This window comes from Heterodontus francisci, chromosome 5, assembly GCF_036365525.1.
Source record: "Heterodontus francisci isolate sHetFra1 chromosome 5, sHetFra1.hap1, whole genome shotgun sequence".
NCBI classification, from domain to species: Eukaryota; Metazoa; Chordata; class Chondrichthyes; order Heterodontiformes; family Heterodontidae; genus Heterodontus; species Heterodontus francisci.
This window is the reverse complement of record NC_090375.1, coordinates 93,086,136-93,109,158: the sequence shown is the minus strand read 5'-3', so window position 1 is coordinate 93,109,158 and position 23,023 is coordinate 93,086,136. Positions and strand designations below refer to the sequence as shown.

Below are 23,023 nucleotides of genomic sequence, written 5' to 3'. Positions count from 1 at the left end.
CCTCCTCCTGCCTCTCTCTCGCTCTCTTCGAATTCAAGTTTCATTTGTTCCAGTTGTAACTTTGCTAGCAGTACACTGTCTGGGTCTGCTTCTAACACTGCTTCTGCTTCTTCCGATTCAAGGGAACAATGGTTGACTACTAGCCTTAGGAATTCAGACTTCCTAGTCATGCTACATACAATGATCCCACACTGCTCAGTCATTTTCCTCAGCTCTTCCATAGACAGTGCTTTTAACTTATCCCAAGTTACTTCACCCTGGCTTGGAGTGCTACTCGCTTCAGTTGCAGACATGTTAGTATTCAAATACACGCAACCACAAAAAAACCTGTCTTAATCTTACTCTGTTTTTGATAGGGAACAATTTGGCTTCCCAGTTCCAATTTCTCTTGTTTGTCTGTGGGTAAAGTTCCAGACACTAGCACCCAAATTTCTGTTACGACCAGGTGAGAAAGGTGTCTAAGGGTTTCTTTCAGCCTTCACCTGGTCTGATTGTAACAGAGTTTTAATTTTTAAACACATTGTGTTTTGAGCTCCCCCTTGGTGAATCCTTGTTCACCACTTTCCAATTATAAGGCAAAGGAAAGAGCACAAACAGGCTTTCTTAGGTTTAAGAAGAAAAGTGAAATTTATTAAAAACTTAAACTCTTAATTCTATTAACGCTTCTGGATACATGCCGTACCCCACACAAGTATGCATACGTGATATGCACATGCAAATAGAGACAGAAAAGAGCAGAAGAAAAATAGTGGAGAGGTTTGAGGCAATCGCTGAAGAGGGGTTTTTGTTACTGGGCTTCGAGCTCGCTGTAGTCCTTGCTTGTAGGTAGATCTTGCTTTTCGTTGGGGCCCAGTATTCTTCTTAAACCTTGTTCAATATAGAAGACTTTTCTCTTTCGTGGTTCATATGTGTTCAATGGATTCCGAAGCTGGTGAATGCGAGATGAGAGTAGACAGGAGAAGTGGTGGCAAGCCAGCCACGAGAGATCTTTTTAGTCCAGGAGCAAATATCTTTCTGAGTTCAAATTCTGTTTCACCAATTTAAAACTCCCCTTGTTGGCCAGCAGGTGGTCACATGACCGACTGGTTTGACCTTGGTCTCTTTGTGAATTGGGGCAGGGACTGGTTCCTTTGATCCAACACTGTCTGCCAATATGAAAAAAATCTTTCCAGCCAGGGGCTTGGCAACCCCTTGTAATAGGCCTTCTTTTCTTCCCAACAACAATTTTAAAATCTAATGTCCATGTGGCGAAATATATATGCCCCATTCTTGGCAGGTGGGGTCCTGCATGACACATTAAAGGGTGCAATTCTTGTTTATATCAGAACACTGTACGAAAATCCCAGTGTTTGAACTTTTGGAAGTATTGAAAAGATCTCCAAACACACAATCTGTAGCTATGTGATAGTGCCCTTGTTATCAACAACTGGCTTGTTTCACTCTTTCTCTTTCTTTTGCAAGATGGTGCTCAGGGCAGTAGCCAAAGGAGAAACTGGGAACTGATACAAAAGGGACCAGGAACTGTCTTTGCGCAGTTTCATTTTCCTCAAGTATTAATCTTATTTCAAGTCCTCCATTTCTTTTAGAGGCATGAGTAACCTAATTATCAGATACAACTGAGAAGTTGATGCCAAACTGCAAATAACTTAGAGAGAATTATAATTGGAGTTCACTATAGTTTTATAAAGATCTGTTTATCTATGTATCTATACTGACTCCAGGTAGTGCTGCTAGATTCATAAATAGAGGAATTCCTCTGTTTATAGTCTCACAGTTAGGGTAGCTCTCATGAAAGGTTGCAGTTTGTACATACTTGATAACTAGATGACATCTGAAGCCTCAGATGCTATTTCATTACTCTTAGTATTTGGAGGCAACTGCATCGGTGATATCACAGTTCTATCAGACAGTAGTTTGTACTATCCTGACTAGCATAAAATTCATCCTACATTGATTAAAACAGTAAATAAGACAACTATAAGCTGCACGCCTCGCCACATACACAGCAAATACATTGAATCTCTAGCCCTAATTTGCAACTATCAGAACAGTAGTCATCAAAGTGATGATGTAAACAATTTTTATACCATTGGCTTATTGCAGTCATGGGGAAGAGATTATTGTGGCATTGGGCATATTTCAAATTGATGTGATGACTCATGTCAGCAAAACTCAGATGTACCCCCTGGGCTACTAAAAGCAGCAGTGAAAGCAGATGGTTGGACATTCTCCTCATTAACCTGTATAGTTGACTGCGCTGCTCCACCATGTTGCTAATAGCTGTATAGGACTGAATTCTAGTTGTGTGAGAATCTAATGCACCATGGAAGTCATTTAAGCAACATTGTAATTCTGTCCACACCATTTCTTGGAGATTGACAAAATTGTACAACCTAGTGTCTAGTTCCTGTACGTTTTGCTCCAGTGAAGCTTATAGATCTGTTTGTGCATTCAGTTGATCTGGAAAAATTCTTTCCTTGAATATAGGTGTAAGGAGATACGCAAACCTTTTTTCCTCAGCATATATATGTGGCCTCCATTGCTTTGAAATTCTGAGGAGGCAATCAGCTGATGCTTCCTCCTCTAGTACTGCTGGTTTCTTCAGCACTAGTGCTCACTCATGTTGTAGCAGTGATGGAGTAGATGATTCTTCTGCTGGATTAGCTTCCTCTGTTCTGGTGTTAGTAGTGAATTCCAGTGCTGAATATTCTATATGATTTATATCAGTACCCTTTCTGAGAGCAATTCGAACAGACAACATCAACATGTTCGCTGCTCAGACAAAGCCCGACTCTATGCCTGCTTACTTAAATGTACGTACAGAGCTCCACTTACTGGCATAACAATGCTAGTGATATTTTTAATGTTGGAAAAGATTGGACTATTCTTTCAGCTTTTTTCTATTGTTAAGAATACAAAAGGTGGTTCAACAGATTACCTGGGAGCTTTTCAATGGTTGCAGCAACTTATGTGAAGCCAAAAGTTGTGGGATATGGCTTTCTCAGGTATTCTAATACTGTTCCACATAAATCAGTTTAAACAATTGTTTTAAGCTGTTGTTATGCTGCAGATTCTACATTGGTGCAATGTTTAAATAATCTTGAAACAAGGTAAAGTCTGCATCGCTACTGTCCCTTTACGTGTGACACACAAGCAACAGCAAAAGTGATTGTGTGTAGAATGTTCATATTTAATATATATTAATGTACATATATGTGTGTTAGTATATGTTTGACAATGCCATTTCACTTTTAATATTGCAATATAAATGCATTTTAAAAAGTTCAGATTCAGTGGTAGGTGGAGACATTTATCTTATTCAGTTGTTGTCCCACTTTATTTTTATTCGTTTGTGGGATGTGGCAGCACTGACTAGGCTAGCATTTATTGCCCATTGAGAAGGTAGTGGTGAGCTGCCTTCTTAAACCGCTGCAGTATATGTGGGGTAGGTACACCCACAGTGCTGTTAGTAGGGAGTTCCAGGATTTTGACCCAGCAATGGTGAAAGAATGGCCATGTAGTTCCAAGTCAGGATGATGTGTGGCTTGGAGGGGAACTTGGAGATAGTGATCATAGAGTCATACAGCACCAAAGCAGGCCCTTCGGCCCACTGAGTCTGTGCCGACCATCAACCACCCATTTATACTAATCCTATATTAATCCCATTTTTTTCCCTCTCACATCCCCACAATTCTCCTACCACCTACCTACACTAGGGGCAATTTTTCTTTTACAATGGCCAGTTTATCTATCAACCCACAAGTCTATGGCATGTGGGAGGAAACCGGAGCACCCAGAGGAAACCCACACGGTCACAGGGAGAACTTGCAAACTCTGCACAGGCAGTACCCAGAATCAAACCCGGGTCGCTGGAGTTGTGAGGCTGCAGTGCCAGCCACTGTGCCACTCATGCCTCTGCTACTCTTGTCCATCTAGGTGGTAGAGGTCGCTGGTTTGGAAGGTGTTGTCTAAGGAATCTTGGTGTGTTGCTGCAGTGCATCTTGTAGATGGTACATACTGCTGACACTGTGCGTCGGTGGTGGAGGGAGTGAAAGTCTGTGGATCGGGTGCCAATCAAGCGGACTGCTTTGTCCTGGATGGTGTCGAGCTTCTTGAGTGTTGTTGGAGCTGCACCCATCCAGGAAAGTGGAGAGTATTCCATCACACTCCTGACCTGTGCCTTGTAGATGGTGGGCAGGCTTTGGGGAGTCAGGAGGTGAGTTACCCGCCGCAGGATTCCTAGCCTCTGACCTGCTCTTGTAACCATGGTATTTATATGGCTACTCCAGTTCAATTTCTGGTCAATGGTAACCCGCAGGATGTTGATGGTAGGGGATTCAGCGACCGTATTGCCATTGAAAGTCAAGCGGAGATGATTAGATTCTCTCTTGTTGGAGATGGTCATTGCCTGGCTCTTGCGTGGCACGAATGTTACTTGCCACTTATCAGCCCAAGCCTGGATATTGTCCAGGGCTTGCTGCATTCATCTGAGGAGTCACAGGGCGGCACAGTGGCGCAGTGGTTAGCAGCGCAGCCTCACAGCTCCAGCTCCAGCGACCCGGGTTCAATTCTGGGTACTGCCTGTGTGGAGTTTGCAAGTTCTCCCTGTGTCTGCGTGGGTTTCCTCCGGGTGCTCCGGTTTCCTCCCACATGCCAAAGACTTGCAGGTTGGTAGGTAAATTGGCCATTACAAATTGCCCCTAGTATAGGTAGGTGGTAGGGAAATATAGGGACAGGTGGGGATGTGGTAGGGATATGGGATTAGTGTAGGATTAGTATAAATGGGTGGTTGATGGTCGGCACAGACTCGGTGGGCCGAAGGGCCTGTTTCAGTGCTGTATCTCTAAACTCTAAATGGTGCTCATCATTGGGCAATCATCAGCGAACATCCCCACTTCTGACCTTGATTGAAGAAAGGTCATTGATGAAGCAGCTGAAGATGGTTGCGCCCAGGACACGTCCCTGAGGAACTCCTGCAGTGATGCCCTGGAGCTCAGATGATTGACGTGCAACAACCACTACAATCTTCCTTTGCGCTAGGTGTAACTCCAACCAGCGGAGAGTTTTCCTCCTGATTACCATTGACTCCCATTTTGCTAGGGCTCCTTGATGCCATACTTGATCCAATGCTGCCTTGATGTCAAGGGCAGTCACTCTCACCTCACCTCTTGAGTTCAGCTCTTCTGTCCATGTTTGGACCAAGGCTGTAATGAGGTCAGGAGCTTAGTGGTTATGGTGGAACCCAAACTGAACGTCAGTGAGCAGGTTATTGCTAAGCAAGTGCCGCTTGATAGTATTGTCGACGACCCCCTCCATCACTTTACTGATGACCAAGAGATGGGGCGATAATTGGCCAGGTTGGATTTGTCATGTTTTTTGTGGACAGGACATACTTGGGCACTTTTCCACATTGCCGGATAGATGCCAGTGTTGTGGCTAAGGGTGTGGAAAGTTCTTCAGCACGAGTCTTCAGTTGTCTTTGCAGTTTCCAGTGCCTTCAGTCGTTTCTTGATGTCACGTGGATTGAATCAAATTGGCTGAAGACTGGTATCTGTGATGCTGGGGACTTCAGGAGGAGGCCGAGATGGATCATCCACTCCGAATTTCTGGCTGAAGATTATTGTGAATGCTTCAGCCTTATCTTTTGCACTGATGTGCTGGGCTCCCCCATCAATAAGGATGGGGATATTTGTGGAGCCACCTTCTCCAGTTAGTTGTTTAATTGTCCACCACCATTCACGACTGGATGTGGCAGGACTGCAGAACTTAAATCTGATCCGTTGGTTGTGGGATCACGTAGCTCTGTATATCGCATGCTGTTTACGCAGTTTGGCACGCAAGTAGTCATGGGTTGTAGCTTCACCAGCTTGACACCTCATTTTGAGGTATGCCTGGTGCTGCCCCTGGCATGCCCTCCTGCACTCTTCATTGACCCAGGGTTGATCCCCCGGCTTGATGGTAATGGTAGAGTGGGGGATATGCCAGGCCATGAGGTTATAGATTGTGATTGAGTACAATTCTGCTGCTGCTGATGGGACACAGCATCTCATGGAAGCCCTGTTTTGCATTGCTAGATCTGTTTGAAATCTATCCCATTTAGCACGGTGGTAGTGCCACACAACACGATGGAGATATCCTCAATGTGAAAATGGGACATTGTCTCCACAAGGACTGTGCGGTGGTCACTCTACAGTCATGGACAAATGCATTGGCAACAGATATATTGGTGAGGTCAAGTATGTTTTTCCCTCTTGTTGGTTTCCTCACCACCTGCCGTAGACCCAGTCTAGCAGCTACATAGCTTAGGACTCGGCCAGCTCGGTCAGTAGTGGTGCTACTGAGCCACTTTTGGTGATGGACATTGAAGTCCCCCACCCAGCATATATTCTGCATCCTTGCCACCCTCAGTGCTTCCTCCAAGTGGTGTTCAACGTGGAGGAGTACTGATTCCTCAGCTGGGGGGGGTGGTGGTGTGGGGTGGTGGGGGGGGGGGGTGCGGTAGGTGGTAATCAGCAAGAGGTTTCCTTGCCCATGTTTGACCTGATGCCATGAGACGTCATGGGATCCAAAGTCAGTGTTGAGGACTCCCAGGGCAACTCCCTCCGGACTGTATACCACTGTGCCATCATCTCTGCTGGGCCTGTCTTGCTGGTGGAACAGGACATACCCGGGGATAGTGATGGTGGTGTCTGGGACATTGTCTGTAAGGTATGATTCGGTGAGTATGACTATGTCAGGCTGTTGCTTGACTAGTCTGTGGGTTAGCTCTCCCAACTTTGGCACAAGCCCCAGATGTTAGTAAGGCTCAAACCCCCCTTCTATATAGATATTAACTTCTTCAGTTTCATCAAGTTTTACCTCTGTGCCAATGTACTTGTGCTAATTAAACTTTTGAATTTTGTTTCATGTAATTTCCTGACTTCCATCCAGATCTGTTTTATGAAAGTTTTTATGTAGCTACTCAGTTACTTTTAGGATATCTTTAAGAGTTTGGAGATTTACTCAGGCTCTGTGCACAGCATCTCATCCACAATTAGAAGAGCATCCTGTTCTCTGAATCTGAACTTTGTTCTTATTTACAAGTCAATTGTATTCTGCATTTTGTGCTTTGGAGTGACATGTTGTTTATTCTTGTATCATGTGACTGCCAGGATCGTAGAAGTCAAACTAAATGTGCCTTAATCTTTTCTCATCTGGCAATTGTTATGTACCTATATCGGATTTTCAAAAATCAAGGGCATTGATTCAAGATTAAGCAGTTGAAACAGTTGTTGAAAGCATTTTCTCATATACCATCCTAATTTCCCATCTGAAGTAACTTACCATGCAGCAATGGACCATGTCACATCAATGGTACAATGACCACTTTCAATTATTTATAACTATTTACTACCAAGAGTGTGCTAGTATAGCCAGGTAGAATGGCTTAATCCTTAGTTGTTAAAATATTGTGCTGTCTGTGCTTTAAAGTATTTTGAAAGTAAAATCAATGATGTCTAATTATAAAAGAGTTATCATTGTTTATTGTTTCAATATGATGATGTATCTTTAACATTGTCACTCTTCAGATTAAACAAACAATGGAAATCAAATGAAAATAGTGAAGACCTCATGGAGAGAGATTGTTTATGAAAAAGTTCACCAAGTAGCCTCAGACCCAATCTTATTAATATTAGTTACGATTTCATCTTGAAATGTTTTTAAATGCTTTTCTTCAAATAAAGCCATTCACATTCCCCCCCCCCCCCCACCCCCACAACTTTAATTTTTTTTACATTGTTTGCATGTAAAGATAATTGCAATGCTTGTAGTAGATTCTTTGCCATTTTTGTCAGTAATACAGAATGAAGGTTTTGCCCTTCCTGTAATATTTCTGAAACAAATGATATAACTTTAAGAATCATGATGAATTGCAGAATGCCCAAAATATTTTATTATGGCGTAGGATGCTTCCATGCATTTTAGAGGGTCCAAGGCATTTGAATTTAATAAGCAAGTTAGTAACCCAGCACTTGATTTGCAGCACCAGTACCCAGAAGATGCCACTGGCTGTTGAAATGCGCAGGCTAATGAACTGCACTGAATTCAGTCTACAGTAAAGCAAGATACATGTGTTTTTGATGGATTTCTGTGGCATTGCCAGATTTGGCCTCTTGAATACTTATCTTTTTATTAGGATTTGTAATTTCTCTTTGGCTTATAGTATATTGGAGCAGACACGTATGCTATGGATTTGTGATTGTGTCGCTATTTTAGAAACACCATCATTAAATATATTGTATTAGTTTTTGTCCATCCCTTTTAAAACCTGGTATATTTCTTTTGCATTTCTTTCTTCAGTCTCGCCCCATCCCTTCACACCTCACATCTGCAGTAGCAGAGAATATCTTGGCCACAGCTTGTGAGAGCGAAAGCAAGAATGCAGCTAAGAGAATGCGTCTGGATGTGCGTCAACAGCAACAGGTATTAGTATCATGATTAAATGAGTGTCTCACAATAACAGTTCTACAAGCACAATTGTACATTATGTACGTCATGAGTATATTGTGACACTTTCCTCCAATGGATAGTCTGCTCGTTGTGATTTGAGCACATAACCTAGATTGACACACCACTGCAGTACTGAAGGACTATTGCATTGTTGGAGTACCATCCTTTGGGTGAGAAGTTAAACCGAAGCCTATATGCTAAAGTTTTGAAAAAGAGCAGGAATTCTACTGGTGCTCTGACTAACATTCTTGCCTCACCTCAACACTGCCAAAAAAATTAAGAGCATTCATCTTATTGCTGCTTGTGGGATCTTGCTGTGTGTCAAATGGCTATTGTATTGTGAGTAAAATATATCAGATTTGGTCTGTAGAATCAAGAAACAAGAGAGAGTTTTGTATAAAGTATAAATGTTTTAATAAGAAGTTACAATATAAGTAGTAAAGACGTTAAGATACAAGTGTACAATCGTAATAAATAGGACGTTGAACTACAAGCTGGCAAAGCCGACAACATTCCGAGGTGATAGAACTCTCAGTAGCTTGCTAAAAATATTTTTCTTCCATGCATCTACCTAACTAATAACAATCACTGCACTCCAAAAATTATTAATTTTAAGTGCTGCTTTGAAATATTTTAAAGAAACAATGATAAGGTGCTATATTGATTGCACAACTTTATTTCTTCATATTCTTATGTTGCCACAATTTTTGGAATTACAGTTCAACCTATACTTAAGGTCACTTCTGTGCAATGACCCCCCCTCTCTATTTTTGCAATTTTTACACTACCTTCCATGAAGACAATATGAATTTTGCTTTGCAAACCCGTCACCTGTGTGTTCTATGTGGGCACTCCGCTATGTCAAATTTGTATATCACAATGTAGCATGTGGAAGCCCAGAAATTGATTCAAACACCTGCTAAATTTATTTAGGCATAATTTTGAACACACTAAATGGAGTCCTGAGGAAACTCCCTGTTGGCATTGAAGTTTAAATTGCTATGTTATTGGAATGCCACAATGAGAACAAGAGCAATATCTCCCAATCAGCTGCAGACAGATGCATTACATTAGTCTGATTTTAGTATGGGGACAACACTACTCCTTAATGTCCTTGGGACAGGCTTCATTTGAATCATGCTGGGATCAGTGTCCTGGCGAATCGTATAACTAGGGTTGTAGATAGGACTTTAAACTAATTAGTGGGGGTGAGGGTTCAATTGAAGGGAAGTTTAAAAAATCTAAAAGAAATGAGAGAGCAGAGGCGCAGGGCAGTGAAGAGGCAAACGGTAATCAAAGTGTGACAGGAAGGGGCAGAAAATGTAAGCAGGAGTGCAGCAGAAATTAGAACCAGAATGAGTAATAAGCTTAGGGCTCTTTATCTGAATGCACACAGCATTTGTAACAAGATAGATGCGTTGACGGCACAAATAAAAATGAATGAATATGACTTGATAACTGTTACAGAGATGTGGTTGCAGGGTGAACAAAACTGGGAATTCAGTATTCAAGGGTATTCGACGTTCCGGAAAAATAGGGGAAAAGTAAAAGGAGGTGGGGTTGCTTTGTTAATAAAGGAAGGTATCAGTGCGGTGGTGAGTAGTGATATAGGTGCAATAGTTCGTGATGTGCAATCAGTTTGGGTGGAAATAAGGAATAGCAAGGGGAAGAAGTCACAGGTGGGAGTCGTCTATAGGCCCCCGAAGAGTTGCCTCACTGTAGGACAAAGTATAAATTGGGAAATAATGGAGGCATGTAAGAAGGGCGCTACAATTGTCATGGGTGATTTTAATCTGCGTATTGACTGGACAAATCAGATTGGCAGAGGTAACATAGAAGAGAAATTTGTAGAGTGCATCAGGGATTGTTACTTAGAGCAATACGTCACAGAACCTACCCGGGAACAGGCTATTTTAGATCGAGTAATGTGTAATGAGATAGGATTAATAAGAGATATTGTAGTTAAGGATCCTGTAGGGGGTAGCGATCACAACATGGTGGAATTTCAAATTCAGTTTGAGGGCAAGCAACTTGGGTCTCAAACCAGTGTCCTCCACTTAAACAAGGGCAATTACGGAGGTATGAAGAAAGAGTTGTCTAAAGCGGATTGGGAAAATAGACTAAGGAGAAAGTCAGTGGATGAGCAGCGGGAGACATTTAAGCAGATATTTCATAAGGGTCAGCAAAAATTTATCAAAAAGGACTCGATGAGAAGGATGAACCACCCGTGGTTAACAAAGGCGGTCAAGGAGAGTATCCAATCAAAAACCAAGGCATACAAAGCGGCGGAAACTAATGGTAGGCCAGAGGATTGGGAATTTTTTAGGAACCAGCAGTGGATGACTAAAAAGCTAATAAAGAGGGAGAAAATTGATAATGAAAGTAAATTGGCAAGAAATATAAAAACAAATAGCAAGAGCTTCTACAGATATATAAAAAGAAAGAGAGCTAAAGTGAGTGTGGGACCCTTGGAGGATGCAACTGGAGAACTGATAATGGAGAACAGGGAAATAGCAGATAATTTAAACCAATATTTTGCATCAGTCTTCACGGTGGAGGATACTATAAACATCTCACAGATATCAGATAAGCAAGGAGCTAATGGGAGGAAAGATCTTGTAACAATCTATATCACAAAGGACAAAGTATTCGACAAACTAATGGGACTAAAGGCAGACAAGTCGCCAGGACCTGATGGCCTACATCCAAGGGTTTTAAAGGAAGTGGCTGCAGAGATAGTGGAGGCATTGGTCGAAATATTCCAGAACTTACTGGATTCCGGGAGGGTCCCAGAGGATTGGAAAACCACTAATGTGACGCCCCTGTTCAAGAAGAGAGGGAGACAAAAAGCAAGAAACTATAGGCCAGTCAGCCTAACATCGGTCGTTGGGAAAATGCTAGAGTCCATTATTCAGGAAGAAATAGCAGACATTTAGAAATACTCAACGCAATCAAACAGAGCCAACATGGTTTTGTGAAAGGGAAATCTTGTTTGACAAATCTACTTTTGTCTTTGAGGATATAACAAGCAGAGTTGATAAAGGGGAACTGGTAGATGTAGTGTATTTGGATTATATCACCACCACCTTCTCAAGAGTAATTAGGGATGGGCAATATATGCTGGCCTAGCCAGCAATGGCCTCATCCCCTAAACGAACAAAATAAAACTTCAATATTCCTGCTGGCAGACATGAATGATATCATTGTCCTGGACTTTTTCAGTACAGAATACAGTACTATTCAAGAACCACCTGCGTATTACAGCAAACAGGCCCATCTCACAATGACCTAGACAAGTTGAAATGTAAATAGAGAGTAATAAATATCTGGAAGTTAAAATTCTGAAATGAAATTAACAGTTTACAATCACTGTCACCTATTCTTTGGTTTTTAATTTCTATGAATACCTACATAGCTATACACATGCTAGCCATTCTGGGCTCACAGTAAGTCAGAAGCTGCATTAAAGTGTGACATCTGATGTGTGATGTCTGAAGTGTTATGGCTAAGGTGTGAAATTAAGTAAGTGTGATGCTCACAGAAGTGTACGCTGTATTACAGACAAATAAATATATACACATATGCTGTTTGGTACTTGGGAGCAGAATTATTTCATTGTTTTTCGGCAGTTCAACATCATGAGAATTCTCCAAGCAGTTGATTACTTCCTCACTGAAGAATTAACAGCTGTAAAGTAATCAGTCCAAATGTGTTGAGTGGTACTGGAAAATAAAGCTTTAGATTTTTGCAGAATAATGAGCATAGTACTTGGTAGTGATTGCAAGGCTTTTTTTAGTTTCTCAGATGTTTGACCAGTGCAGAACCCAATCACCATTCTTAAGAGAATCTCAACACAGACAGGTAGACTTTCTGTTTGTCTGATGTAGAATGTCTTCCCAAAGTAACATACTCCCCCTAATTAGATCCAGGAAATGTAGGTGCAGATTTTACATAGGCTGTGAGCCTATTGGGGTTTCCTAAAAAGATTGCAGACTTCAAGAACACTGCTTATATGTTTTTGAAATAATATAAAACTTTTCTTATTCTTTCATGAGATGTGAGCATTTGTTCCCCATTCCTAAATGCCTTTGAGAAGGTGGTGGTGAGCTGTCTTCTTGAAGCACTGCAGTCCATCTGGTGTAGGTGCACCCACAGTTCTGTTAGGAAGGGAGTTCCAGGTTTTTGACCCAGTGACAGTGGAGGAACGGCTATATAGTTCCAAGTCAGGATGGTGTGTAGTTTGGAGGGGAACTTGCAAGTGGTGGTGTTCCCATGCATCTGCTGCCCTGTCCTTCGAAGTGGCAGAGGTCGCTGGTTTGAAAGGTGCTGTCAAGGGAGGCTTGGTTACTGCAGTGCAACTTGTATATGGTACACATTGCTGCCACTGTGCATCGGTGGTGGAGGGAGTGAATGTTGAAGGTGGTGAATGGGGTGCCGATCAAACAGGCTGCTTTGTCCTGGATGGTGTTGAGCTTCTTGAGTATTGTTGGCACTGCAACCATCCAGGCAAATGAAGAGTATTCCATCACACTCCTGACTTGTGCCTCATAGATGGGGGACAGACTTTGGGGAGTCATGAGGTGAGTTACTTGCCACAGAATTCCCAGCCTCTGACTTGCTCTTGTACCCACAGTATTCATATGGCCTGTCCAGTTAATTTTCTGGTCAATGGTACCCACCCCCACCAAGATTACAAACTTGGAATGATTATTTACTGTGTGCCTTATTTATTGTATATTGGATTTTTTTTTTTAATTGTGCTCATCAAGGTGCGGGATATTAGTGTTTGGGGAATGCTTCTCATCTCAAGCATGCGACATCAGCATCGAGTTCTCCCTGCTCGCTTCTCAAGTGTGTTACTTTATACAAAAAATTAGACATTGCAAACTGAACATATAAGCAATATTCTCTGACTTGTCACCAATTCCTCTGCTACTATCCTTGCCAATATAAAAGAAATTGCAGGGCAACGGGGAAAAGGCGGGGTAGTAGGACTAGCTGAGTTGCTCTTTCAAAGCTGGCATGGACATGCCAAGCCAAATGACCTTCTTCTGTGCTGTAACCATTCTATAATTCTATGCTAACTCACCAAATGCAATATTGATATTTATCTTTTGAGACTAAATCTGCTCCGTTATTTTGAAAGGTGGTGCAACCAGTTTATTTTACTGCTCCAGTATCCTGTGTATGTGCTTTAATGTTCATTGCAGAAGATGAATGTCAGGCCTAGCTCTCACTCTATGTTGTGGTTGCTCCTCTGCTGCCACTTCCACTGCACATTCTCACTGATGCGTGGTACTCACCAGGTGCATCCTCTTAACTCTATGGATTTTCTGATTCCTGCATTCAATCACCTTGCTGCAGCACATAGAGGAAAATCGGGCAAACAGAAGGATGCCTACTTGATCAACTGTCTGCTTATATGAATCAGTTGGGATTCCTTATGGATGTGCAATCCTGTCAGTCCAGTTTTCCTCCATGCATGGCGGCCAGGTAATCCAATCAACCCAGGCACAAAAACTGGAAGATCTGACCCCTCTGTCCTCAAGATAGATGTTTCTAAACTGTTGCTTGATTACTAAATTGCCAGAAACTCCATTCCCTAGCCACTGACTCCATCCCTCTCCCTTGGAACTGTCTAAGGCTGAACCAGACTGTTTGCAATCTTGATGTCGTATTTCACCCTGAGAAGAGCTTCCAACCACAAATCCGCGATATCACTAAGACTGCCTACTTTCACCTCCATAACATTGCCCGACGCCGCTCCATCTCAATTCATCTGCTACTGAAACCCACATCAATACCTTTATTACCTCTAGGCTCAACTATTCCAAAACTCTGCTGCATGTATCCTAACCTGCACGAAAGCTGGGCTTTTAGGCCCCCCACCCTCCGTGAGCAGGCCGGGGTGGGGGGGGGGGCAGCCCTCCTGATCAGGCACCCTGTGCCCCAAGATGGAACCCCCCAGCATCATGGCTGCCCCTGCTGGAAGACCCCCCAGCCTCGCAATCAACCCCCCCCCCTCCCCCACCATGGCCTGCCTAATTGGCCACAGCAAGCCCTGACCCCATTTAGCTTAGTCTCTGGCTTGCATCACTAGCTGGGTCCAGGGACTGCTGCAGTCCCAGCAGTGGCCACTGCTCTTGGTGGCGCTGCTGAGCCTGAGGAGATACCAGCCCTCTGATTGGTTGGCTCTTGGAGGTAGAACATCCTGCCTCAGAAGGGTGATAGCCATGACTGCGGGCAACTAATTGCTTGAGGACTGTTAAATATTGTCATGAAATCCTGGCCTAAGTCCTATTCACCCCTGTGCTCGCTGACCTATACTGGCTCCCGGTTGACCAATGCCTCAATTTTAAAATTCTCAACCCTGTTTTCAAGTCCCTCCATGGCCTCACCCCTCCCTATCTCTATAATCTTCTCCAGCTCCACAACCCTCCAAGATAACTGTGCTCCTCCAATTCTTGCCTGTTGCACAACCCTGACTTTAATTGATTCACCATTGACGGTCATGCCTTCAGCTGCTGAGGCCTTCAGCTCTGGAATTTCCTCACTAAACTTCTCCACCTCTCTACCTCTTTCCTCCTTTAATACAGTGAGAAAAGGGCCAAGTGACATAGGAGTAGTCTGCTAGCTAGCTAGGTCTGGGGAGGAAGTCTGGCCTAGCAAGGGGAAACTGGCTCTCCTCAATTCCAGAACCAGTCAGAATCAGAAGGCTGACCAAGAAAGTGAAGTGAACCCACTAATAAGAATATCATGTTATTTTTCTTGTTCTGCAAGAGGCTTCTGTAGTTGTTTGAATTAAGTTGAAATTTGATTATATTTTATTACTCTGTACATTCACTTGTTCTGTCTAAAATAAATCAGCTTAACGATTCACATCTGGCCTAACATCTCTAAAATGTTTCAATCTGCCTTCAGAAAATTGAAGAGGTACACGTGCAACACAATATCTAGTTCAGATCACAAAGCAGGGCCCTACTGTTACACTCCTGGGTTTATCTTTTTGATAATTAGATAATGAGCAATAAGGGCAAAACTCCTCAACGATAGACACTTAGACTGCTTACAAGAGTGGTCAGCACTGGTTAGGAATAATATCAAAACCAGATCCGAATCTTGTAATGCACTCCCAACATTGTGACCTCGTACTATACCTCGCCCTCCATGCATGCACATCCTGTCATTTCCTGAAGCTGAAACTGTTATTAGACAAAGGAATTCTCAGCATAAAGGTTAAGTCTAAATTCCTAACAATATTTGTTCATGTCTTACCCTGCTTTCAATGTTTCTTAGCCTGATGCTTTCCCTTTGTGGCAATGTATGGAGAGGGTTGCTTACAAATTACTCCTGTGCTCCTTCTGTGCTACCTTAGTGGGAGAAGGAGGTAAGATGACTGGTGACTGTATGCCTCCAAGGGCTTCCTAGGATGAAGTTGCTTTATAACTCCATTTGCAAGGTAAAAGAAGATCTCTACAACTACTTCCACTACTTGAGAACTTACTTGCTTTCAGATACTACATGGGTCATCTGGGTCGAGCAGTTGGGTTGCATAAATGGTGAATCACTGTGAGAAGTAGCTCCCCTACTCTGTGCCTCCTCCTGCTATACCCCTACTGTTGGACACTCACTCACCATGTTTGGCTCTCTACGTGAGGAAAGACCATAGGCCTGTTACAAGCCCTCTATCAGGGTACTATCCAGACAATCCGCCAGTATGGAGAATCCAGCAAATTGAGTTGTAGATATTAGGGTCTAAGATTCCTGTTGTAACAGTTATGCCACTCTTGAGAGAACTCACAGCTATACTTCGGACCTCATCTCCCTGCAAATATCTCTCGAGGTACCACATACTAAAGTGTGGATTGGAGTTCCATGGAGTGCTCAAGCATTATTGCATAGGTACAAATGGTGGACTCTTTCATACTAGCCGTGGTACTTTGCAAGGTTCTTTTCACACTCTGAAAGGAACGTACAGATTGGCAGCATTCAAGAAGCAGCCTTCCTTGATAGGAGGGCCCTGGATGATAATAGTTCCCCAAACTCAGCATCTGAGTGTGACCTGAAGCTGACTCTCTGAATAACTTTTTCCTGTTGTTCTGCTGCCATATGCACTTGTTTTTCCTCACTCATGCTGAGTGCCCCCTGCTCTAACTCTGTAATTCTACATCTGTCTTCAGATTGGATACTCCTTTGCTGCAATTGGAGTAAGTGATGTCATGCCATTTGATTTGGATGGGCCCTCATTTTCAGGGTCTGCAAATAGATAGCTCTGTACTGTATATAGTTGCTAGCTGTTTTGAGATCTTCAACAACCTGAACTCCATGCATCTCATTTATGTTGCATCAGACAACATAAGGAATCATCTAATTTCACCCAAAAGATTAGCAGGGCATGGGTTCCACCAGACACAAAGATGCGCCATAACCTTTCGCAATTTTTCAGGGTCGGGGTAATTGGTCATTTTCAGACCTGGAGGGAGCGGCTGAGATTGGCTGCAGCAGGCCTTCAGCAGAAATGGTGCAATTAGCAGGCCAGTAGAGTGTTGCCCAAAGAATTTCCCACTCAAGTCTGGGCACGTTATACCAAAGCAAAATACTGTGGATGCTGGAAATCTCAATTGAGAACTGAAAATGCTGGGAATACTCTGCAGGTCAGGCAGCATCTGTGGAGAGAGAAACAGAGTTAATATTACAGGTCAATGACCTTACATCAGAACTGAAAAAGTTAGAAAAGAGTTTCCAGTTCCCTAACCACCTCCTTTTCACCAGAGATGTCCAGTCACTCTACACCTCCCTTCTCAACCAGGACAACCTGCGGGCCCTCCATTCTTCCTTGTACAGAGAACCAACCAGTTCCCATCCATCACCACCCTCCTGTGCCTGGCTGAACTTGTTCTTACATAGAACAACATCTCCTTTGACGTCACTGGCTTTTTCTGAGTAAAAGGTTTTGCTGTTGGAACCCATACAAGTCCTAGCTGTGCCTGTTTTTCTGTGGGATATATGGAACATTCTTTCTTCCAGTCCTACTCAGGCACCCCTCCCTCACCTGTTTTATTGGTACATTGATGTCTGTATTAATGTCAGTATCGGGGAAAGGGCAGGAGAGTTGGACTAGCTGAGTTGCTCTTGCAGAGAGCCAACTTGAACATGATGGATTGAATGGCCTCCTTCTGCACTGTAACCATATCAATGGCCTAGTTGGGGTGCATGTAATCTCCACCCTCATACAGCCATCCCAAAAATATGGCATAGCTAGGTCTTAGGCAATCTTGTAGCTATTGTGCCAGACTCCCACCAAACCTAGTATGGGAGTCCACTAGAATGACCACAGATTTTCAGCTCCAAATGGAAGTGTTAACATTTTGAACTTTTTTTTAATGCAACGGAGATACTGGGGGAAATTTTCCCAGGTAAGGGAAAGCAAGTTTGGGTACGTGCAGGGAGTTAAATGACGTTGGTATATGATCCCAGTATATTGACCTGGGTGGGTTCCGAGGTAAGTGGGGAACCCCAGGTGCCATTTCTTGCTATCACCCCGAACTGAGAAATGCCATCAACTTTGCTGAACGGGCAGGGTTAAAATTCCCCCTTTAGAAAAGACCCATGACCCTTTAGAAGCTGCTGTTTTCCTTATTCCTCACCCACAAGCACCCATAGCAACCCTATGCTTGGAAAAAGCACACATGAAGCACCTACAAATTATTTCAATTAGTTGACCATGCCAAATCTATTGAAGTCAGTTTTCCACTGCACTGTGCAAGTGCATTTTTGTGCTCCTGGGCCATTTTGCCTGGGATCGTGGAATATGCTTGTAAGATTAATTTAGTAATTCAAGTACAGCCAAATTTAGTTTTTTTCAGAAGAGAAGCCTTACATAACTTTAGGTCTCAGGCATAGCAATTATGTCCCAAGTACATAAGCTAGTAGCTGACCTGGCATTCCCCTCTGGATAGTTGTCATGGCAGCAACTAAAGGTAGGCAGGTTTGTGTGAGTGTCAACTGTCGACTTTGAACAACACTTTGGACTAATGTAATATGAATGTTGTTACTAAAGTACTTTGAGGCATGATACAAAATGTTCTCTCCTACTTATGGTTGACTGGTAGCTAATTTAAAAATTTTCACTTCCTGCATGGCTCAATTCCAAGATTTTATTTACTCTGATCAACAAAGGCTTTCTTTGTTTCTAAGAAACCTATCTGTTCACAGTACTTCTTTTTCCAAGCCTCTATATTGTACAGCACCATATAGATTATGTATATAAAGCTCAAAAATCCATGGGTGCAGAAGTGGAGGGGTCGACTCCACTACTGTCCAGAAGGAAGTAGGCTTTTGTTAATTTGGGAGTGGCATCTGTGGTCCTCCCACTGTCCTTACCAAAGAGGAAAGGAATACTAACCGAAGCTTACCGGGACTGGGCAAAGGTTCCAAGTCTGCTCCTGAGAAGGTGTCTGCCCTTGAGGGGCTGCTTTGAAAATTTTAAAAAATTGTACTCTTGATCTTCAGGGCAAATCCCAGCCTTGACCCACAGGTGGGCTTCATTTCTGTCAACTGTTCGCAAAATACAGCTGGTGAGATCAGGGATGCCTATGCTGTTACTACGTCAGATCCCGACTGAGGGCCAGGGCACAGGAAGTTGCCAATGTAGGAAGAACCTCCTAGGGTAGTAAAAGGAGGGTTGGGGCTGGTTAGGGACCAAAAAGGGGATCTACTGATGGAGGCAGAAGGCATGGCTGAGGTACTAAATGAGTACTTTGCATCGATCTTTACCGAGGAAGAAGATGCTGTCGAAGTCATGGAAAAAGAGGAGGTAATTGAGACACTGGATGGGATAAAAATTGTTTAAGAAAGGCTGGCTGTACTCATAATTGAGAAGTCACCAGGACCGGATAGGATGCATCCGAGGATATTGAGGAAACTAAGGATGGAAATTGTGGAGGTACTGGCCATAATTTTCCAATCCACCTTGGATACAAGAACAATACCAGAGGACTGGAGAATTGCAAATATAACACCCTTGTTCAAAAAAGGGTTCAATAATAAACCCAGCAACTACAGGCCAGTCAGTTTAACCTTGGTGGTGGGAAAACTTTTAGAAACAATGATCTGGGATAAAATTAACAGTCACTTAGACAAAGTGGATTAATTAAGGAAAGCCAGCATGGACTTGTTAAAGGCGAATCATGTTTAACAAACTTGATTAAGTTTTTTTGATGAGGTAACTGAAAGTGTTGATGAGGGTAATGCAGTTGATGTGGTGCACACAGACTTCCAAAAGGCATTTGGTAAAGTGCCCCATAACAAGCTAGTCAGCAAAGTTGAAGTCCATGGAATAAGAGGGAAAGTGGCAGCATGGGTACGCAGTTGGCTGAATAACAGGAACCATAGAATATGATGAGCAGTTGTTTTTCAGACTGGAGGAAGGTATATAGTGAGTTTCTCCAGGGGTTGGTACCAGGCCCACTGTCTTTCTTAATATATATCAATAACCTAAACAAGGCTGGAGAGGGCACAATTTCAGAATTTGCAGATAACACAAAACTTGGAAATATTGGGAACTGTGAGGAGGGTAGTGATAGACTTCAAGAGGACATAGACAGGCTGGTGGAATGGGGCAGACACGGGGCACATAAATTTAATTCAGAGAAATGTGAAGTGATAAATGTTGGTAGGAAGAACAAGGGGAGGCAATATAAACTAAAAGACACAATTCTAAAGGGGGTGCAGGAACAGAGAGACCTGGGGCTTCATGTGCACAAATCATTGAAGCTGGAAGGGGAGATTGCGAAAGTGATTATAAAGGCATACAGGATCTTGGGCTTTTTAAATAGAGGCATAGGCCGGGATTTTATGCTAGCGATGGGAGTCTCGACGTCCAGAAAAAACAGCGCGAGAAACCCACCTGTTCAATGGAAGGCCCGCCGAATCTAGTACCAATTAGGCACTTAAGTGGACAGCGGCAGGCCTTCCACGGGATCAAGGATCCCAGCAACAGAATTCCTGCCCTCTGAGAGCTGCTGGCCAATCAGAGGCTGGCATGCTTTCCACTGAGCAACGCCACTGCAGAGGCAATGGCTGCTGTTGGTGGAGCACCCACCCGATGCCCAGGAACATCGCTGGACCAGGCCACAGGTAGGTCAGGAAAGGAGGGATGTCGCAGGGTGGGGGTCATGGGAGAGGGTGGGTATCGGGGGGGTGTTGTCAGCAAGTGCGGGCCTCCCTCTCCTCAATGCCGACTCCCTCGTTCAGGCACTAAGTGCCTTTTAAAGAGGGGACACCACCCACACCACCCCCCCACCCCACCCCGAGCGAGGAAGCAGCCCGCATAGTTTGTCGTGCTATGCTTCCCGTGTGGCAACAGGGCCCACCGCTGCATGGCTAATTGTGACAGCAGTGGGATGAGGGCATTAATTGCCCAGTTGAATATTTCAATTGGCAGCAGGGTGGGAAGACCATTCACAGGCCTTCCCGCCCCAGACTTAATTTATGCGGAGGCAGGAAGGTGGCAGGGACCCTCCTCCCCGCCACCATCCCACCCAATTTTATGTTCTCCCCGTCTCCAAACCCGCCGCAGGGGAGAGTATAAAATTCCCCGCATAGAGTATGAAAGCAAGGAAGTTGTGATGAACCTTTATGAAACACTGGTTCAGTCTCAACTGGAGTATTGTGTCCAATTTTGAGCACCGCACTTTAGGAAAGATTTGCAGGCTTTAGAGAGCGTGCAGAAAAGATTTATGAGAATGGTTCCAGGGATGAAGGTCTTCAGTTGTGTGGTTAGATTAGAGAAGCTGGGGTGAACAACCTTAAGAGAAGAGAAGATTAAAAGGTGATTTGATAGAAGTGTTCAAAATCATGAAGGGTCTAGACAGAGTAGATAGAGAGAAATTGTTCCCATTGGCAGAAGGGTCGAGAACCAGAGGACACGACATAAGGCGAATGGCAAAAGAACCAACGGCGACTTGAGGAAATCTTTTTTTACGCAGCGAGTGGTTTCGATCTAGAATGCATTGCTTGAGAATGTCGTGGAGGCAGATTCAATTGTGACTTTTAAAAGGGAATTGGATAAGCACGCAAACAGAAAAGATTTGCAGGGCTACAGGGAAAGGGCAGGGGAGTTGGACTAGCTGGATTGCCCTTGCAGAGAGCCAACATGGACATGTTGGATTGAATGGCCTCCTTCTGTACTGTAACCATATCGATGGCCTAGTGGAATGCATGTAATCTCCACCCTCACACAACCATCCCAAAAACATGGCATAGCTACGTCCTAGGCAAGCTGACAGCTATTCTGGCAGACTCCCACCAACTTTAGGGTGGGAGTCCACTGAAATGGCTGCAGATTTTCAGCTCCATACTATTTAAGTAAAATGGGAGGTGTTAATATTTTGAACTTACTTTTGTATGCAATAGAGATACTGGAGGAGGAGGAAATTTTCCCAGGTAAGGGAAGGCGGGTTTGGGTATATGCGGGGAGTTAAGTGACATTGGGACGTGATCCCAGCATAATACCACCCTCCTCTGGCTTTCACCAGGGTGGGTTCTCAGGCAAACGGGGAACCCCCGTCCAGCTGTCAGGAAACTTATTATGTATGCAAATAGCTAATTAAGTCCTTCTTTAACCATACATTCTGGCTTTAACTGCCAGAGCACAGGTTCCACAATGTTTCTATATCTCGCCAGGTTTGAGGAGGTGAATGCACAGCAGGATGTCATTGTTGAATGTAATTGACTTGCTAGCAACCATATGAAGGCTGAAATTGGCAAGCTTGTGGTTAGCTACAGTGAAAGGCGAGCAGTGACAGGAGTAGTTCTTTAAGCCTGAATTCACTAATTTTGGAGGGAATTGCAGCTTTATGCAGTGACTTTCAAGTGCTTTGGGGTCTACTGACCTGAATCTCAGCTTCCTGCCTTTCAGACTTCCCTGCAATACGGCTGTTGCCTATGCTGCAGTAGCTTGGAACACTGAAGAAAAGCAGTCCCAGCCCAGTACCCATAGCAACAGGAACGAGAGCAGCACCAGGAGCTGCATCCTTAGCAGCAGCAGCTGCCTTTTCACAACCTCATGTAGCTCCACGGGACAGAGGGGATGGACAGAAAGCTGCAGCTCAAAGGAGGAGATACCCCAGCACAAATTTTCTAGGTCAAGGGTGAACTTCCTCAACATGTCAGAACAGCATCTCAGAAGGCTCAGTCTCTCGTGACAGGTTGTTGCAGACATTTGCAGCCTTCTGGAAGCCAGGGGTCGGCAATGTGTGTGTACACGGTCACCAGTGTCCGTAATAAAAATTTTGAGGTCCGTGACTGGTAATTTAAGGGATGAGAAATTTCACATTGGCTTCCTCTCCCAGACCAGTCCGACTTTTAAAAAATTGCAGCCACCAGTTTCACAGCTGACAGGTGCTGGGAGCAGGAACAGCGGTTTCTGAACTTCGGACAAGTTCGTGGTTTCCCGGTGGGTTCCAATTTTTTAAAGACTGCCGGAAAACCACGAACTTGTCTGAATTCAGAAACCGCTGCTCCCAGCACC

The 23,023-nt window shown here is 43.7% G+C and overlaps 1 protein-coding gene across 7 annotated transcripts in view; it reads left to right on the top strand.

Moving 5' to 3' along the window:
• The window catches only part of LOC137369960 (nucleolar protein 4-like), a 504,149-nt gene that overhangs the window by 433,866 nt on the left and 47,260 nt on the right, over positions 1-23,023 (top strand). For all 7 annotated transcript variants that reach the window (XM_068031785.1, XM_068031783.1, XM_068031786.1 and 4 more), the window contains one exon: positions 8,341-8,463. In XM_068031785.1, coding sequence (XP_067887886.1) covers positions 8,341-8,463 — 123 coding nt within the window. The remainder of the gene's footprint in view (positions 1-8,340; positions 8,464-23,023) is intronic.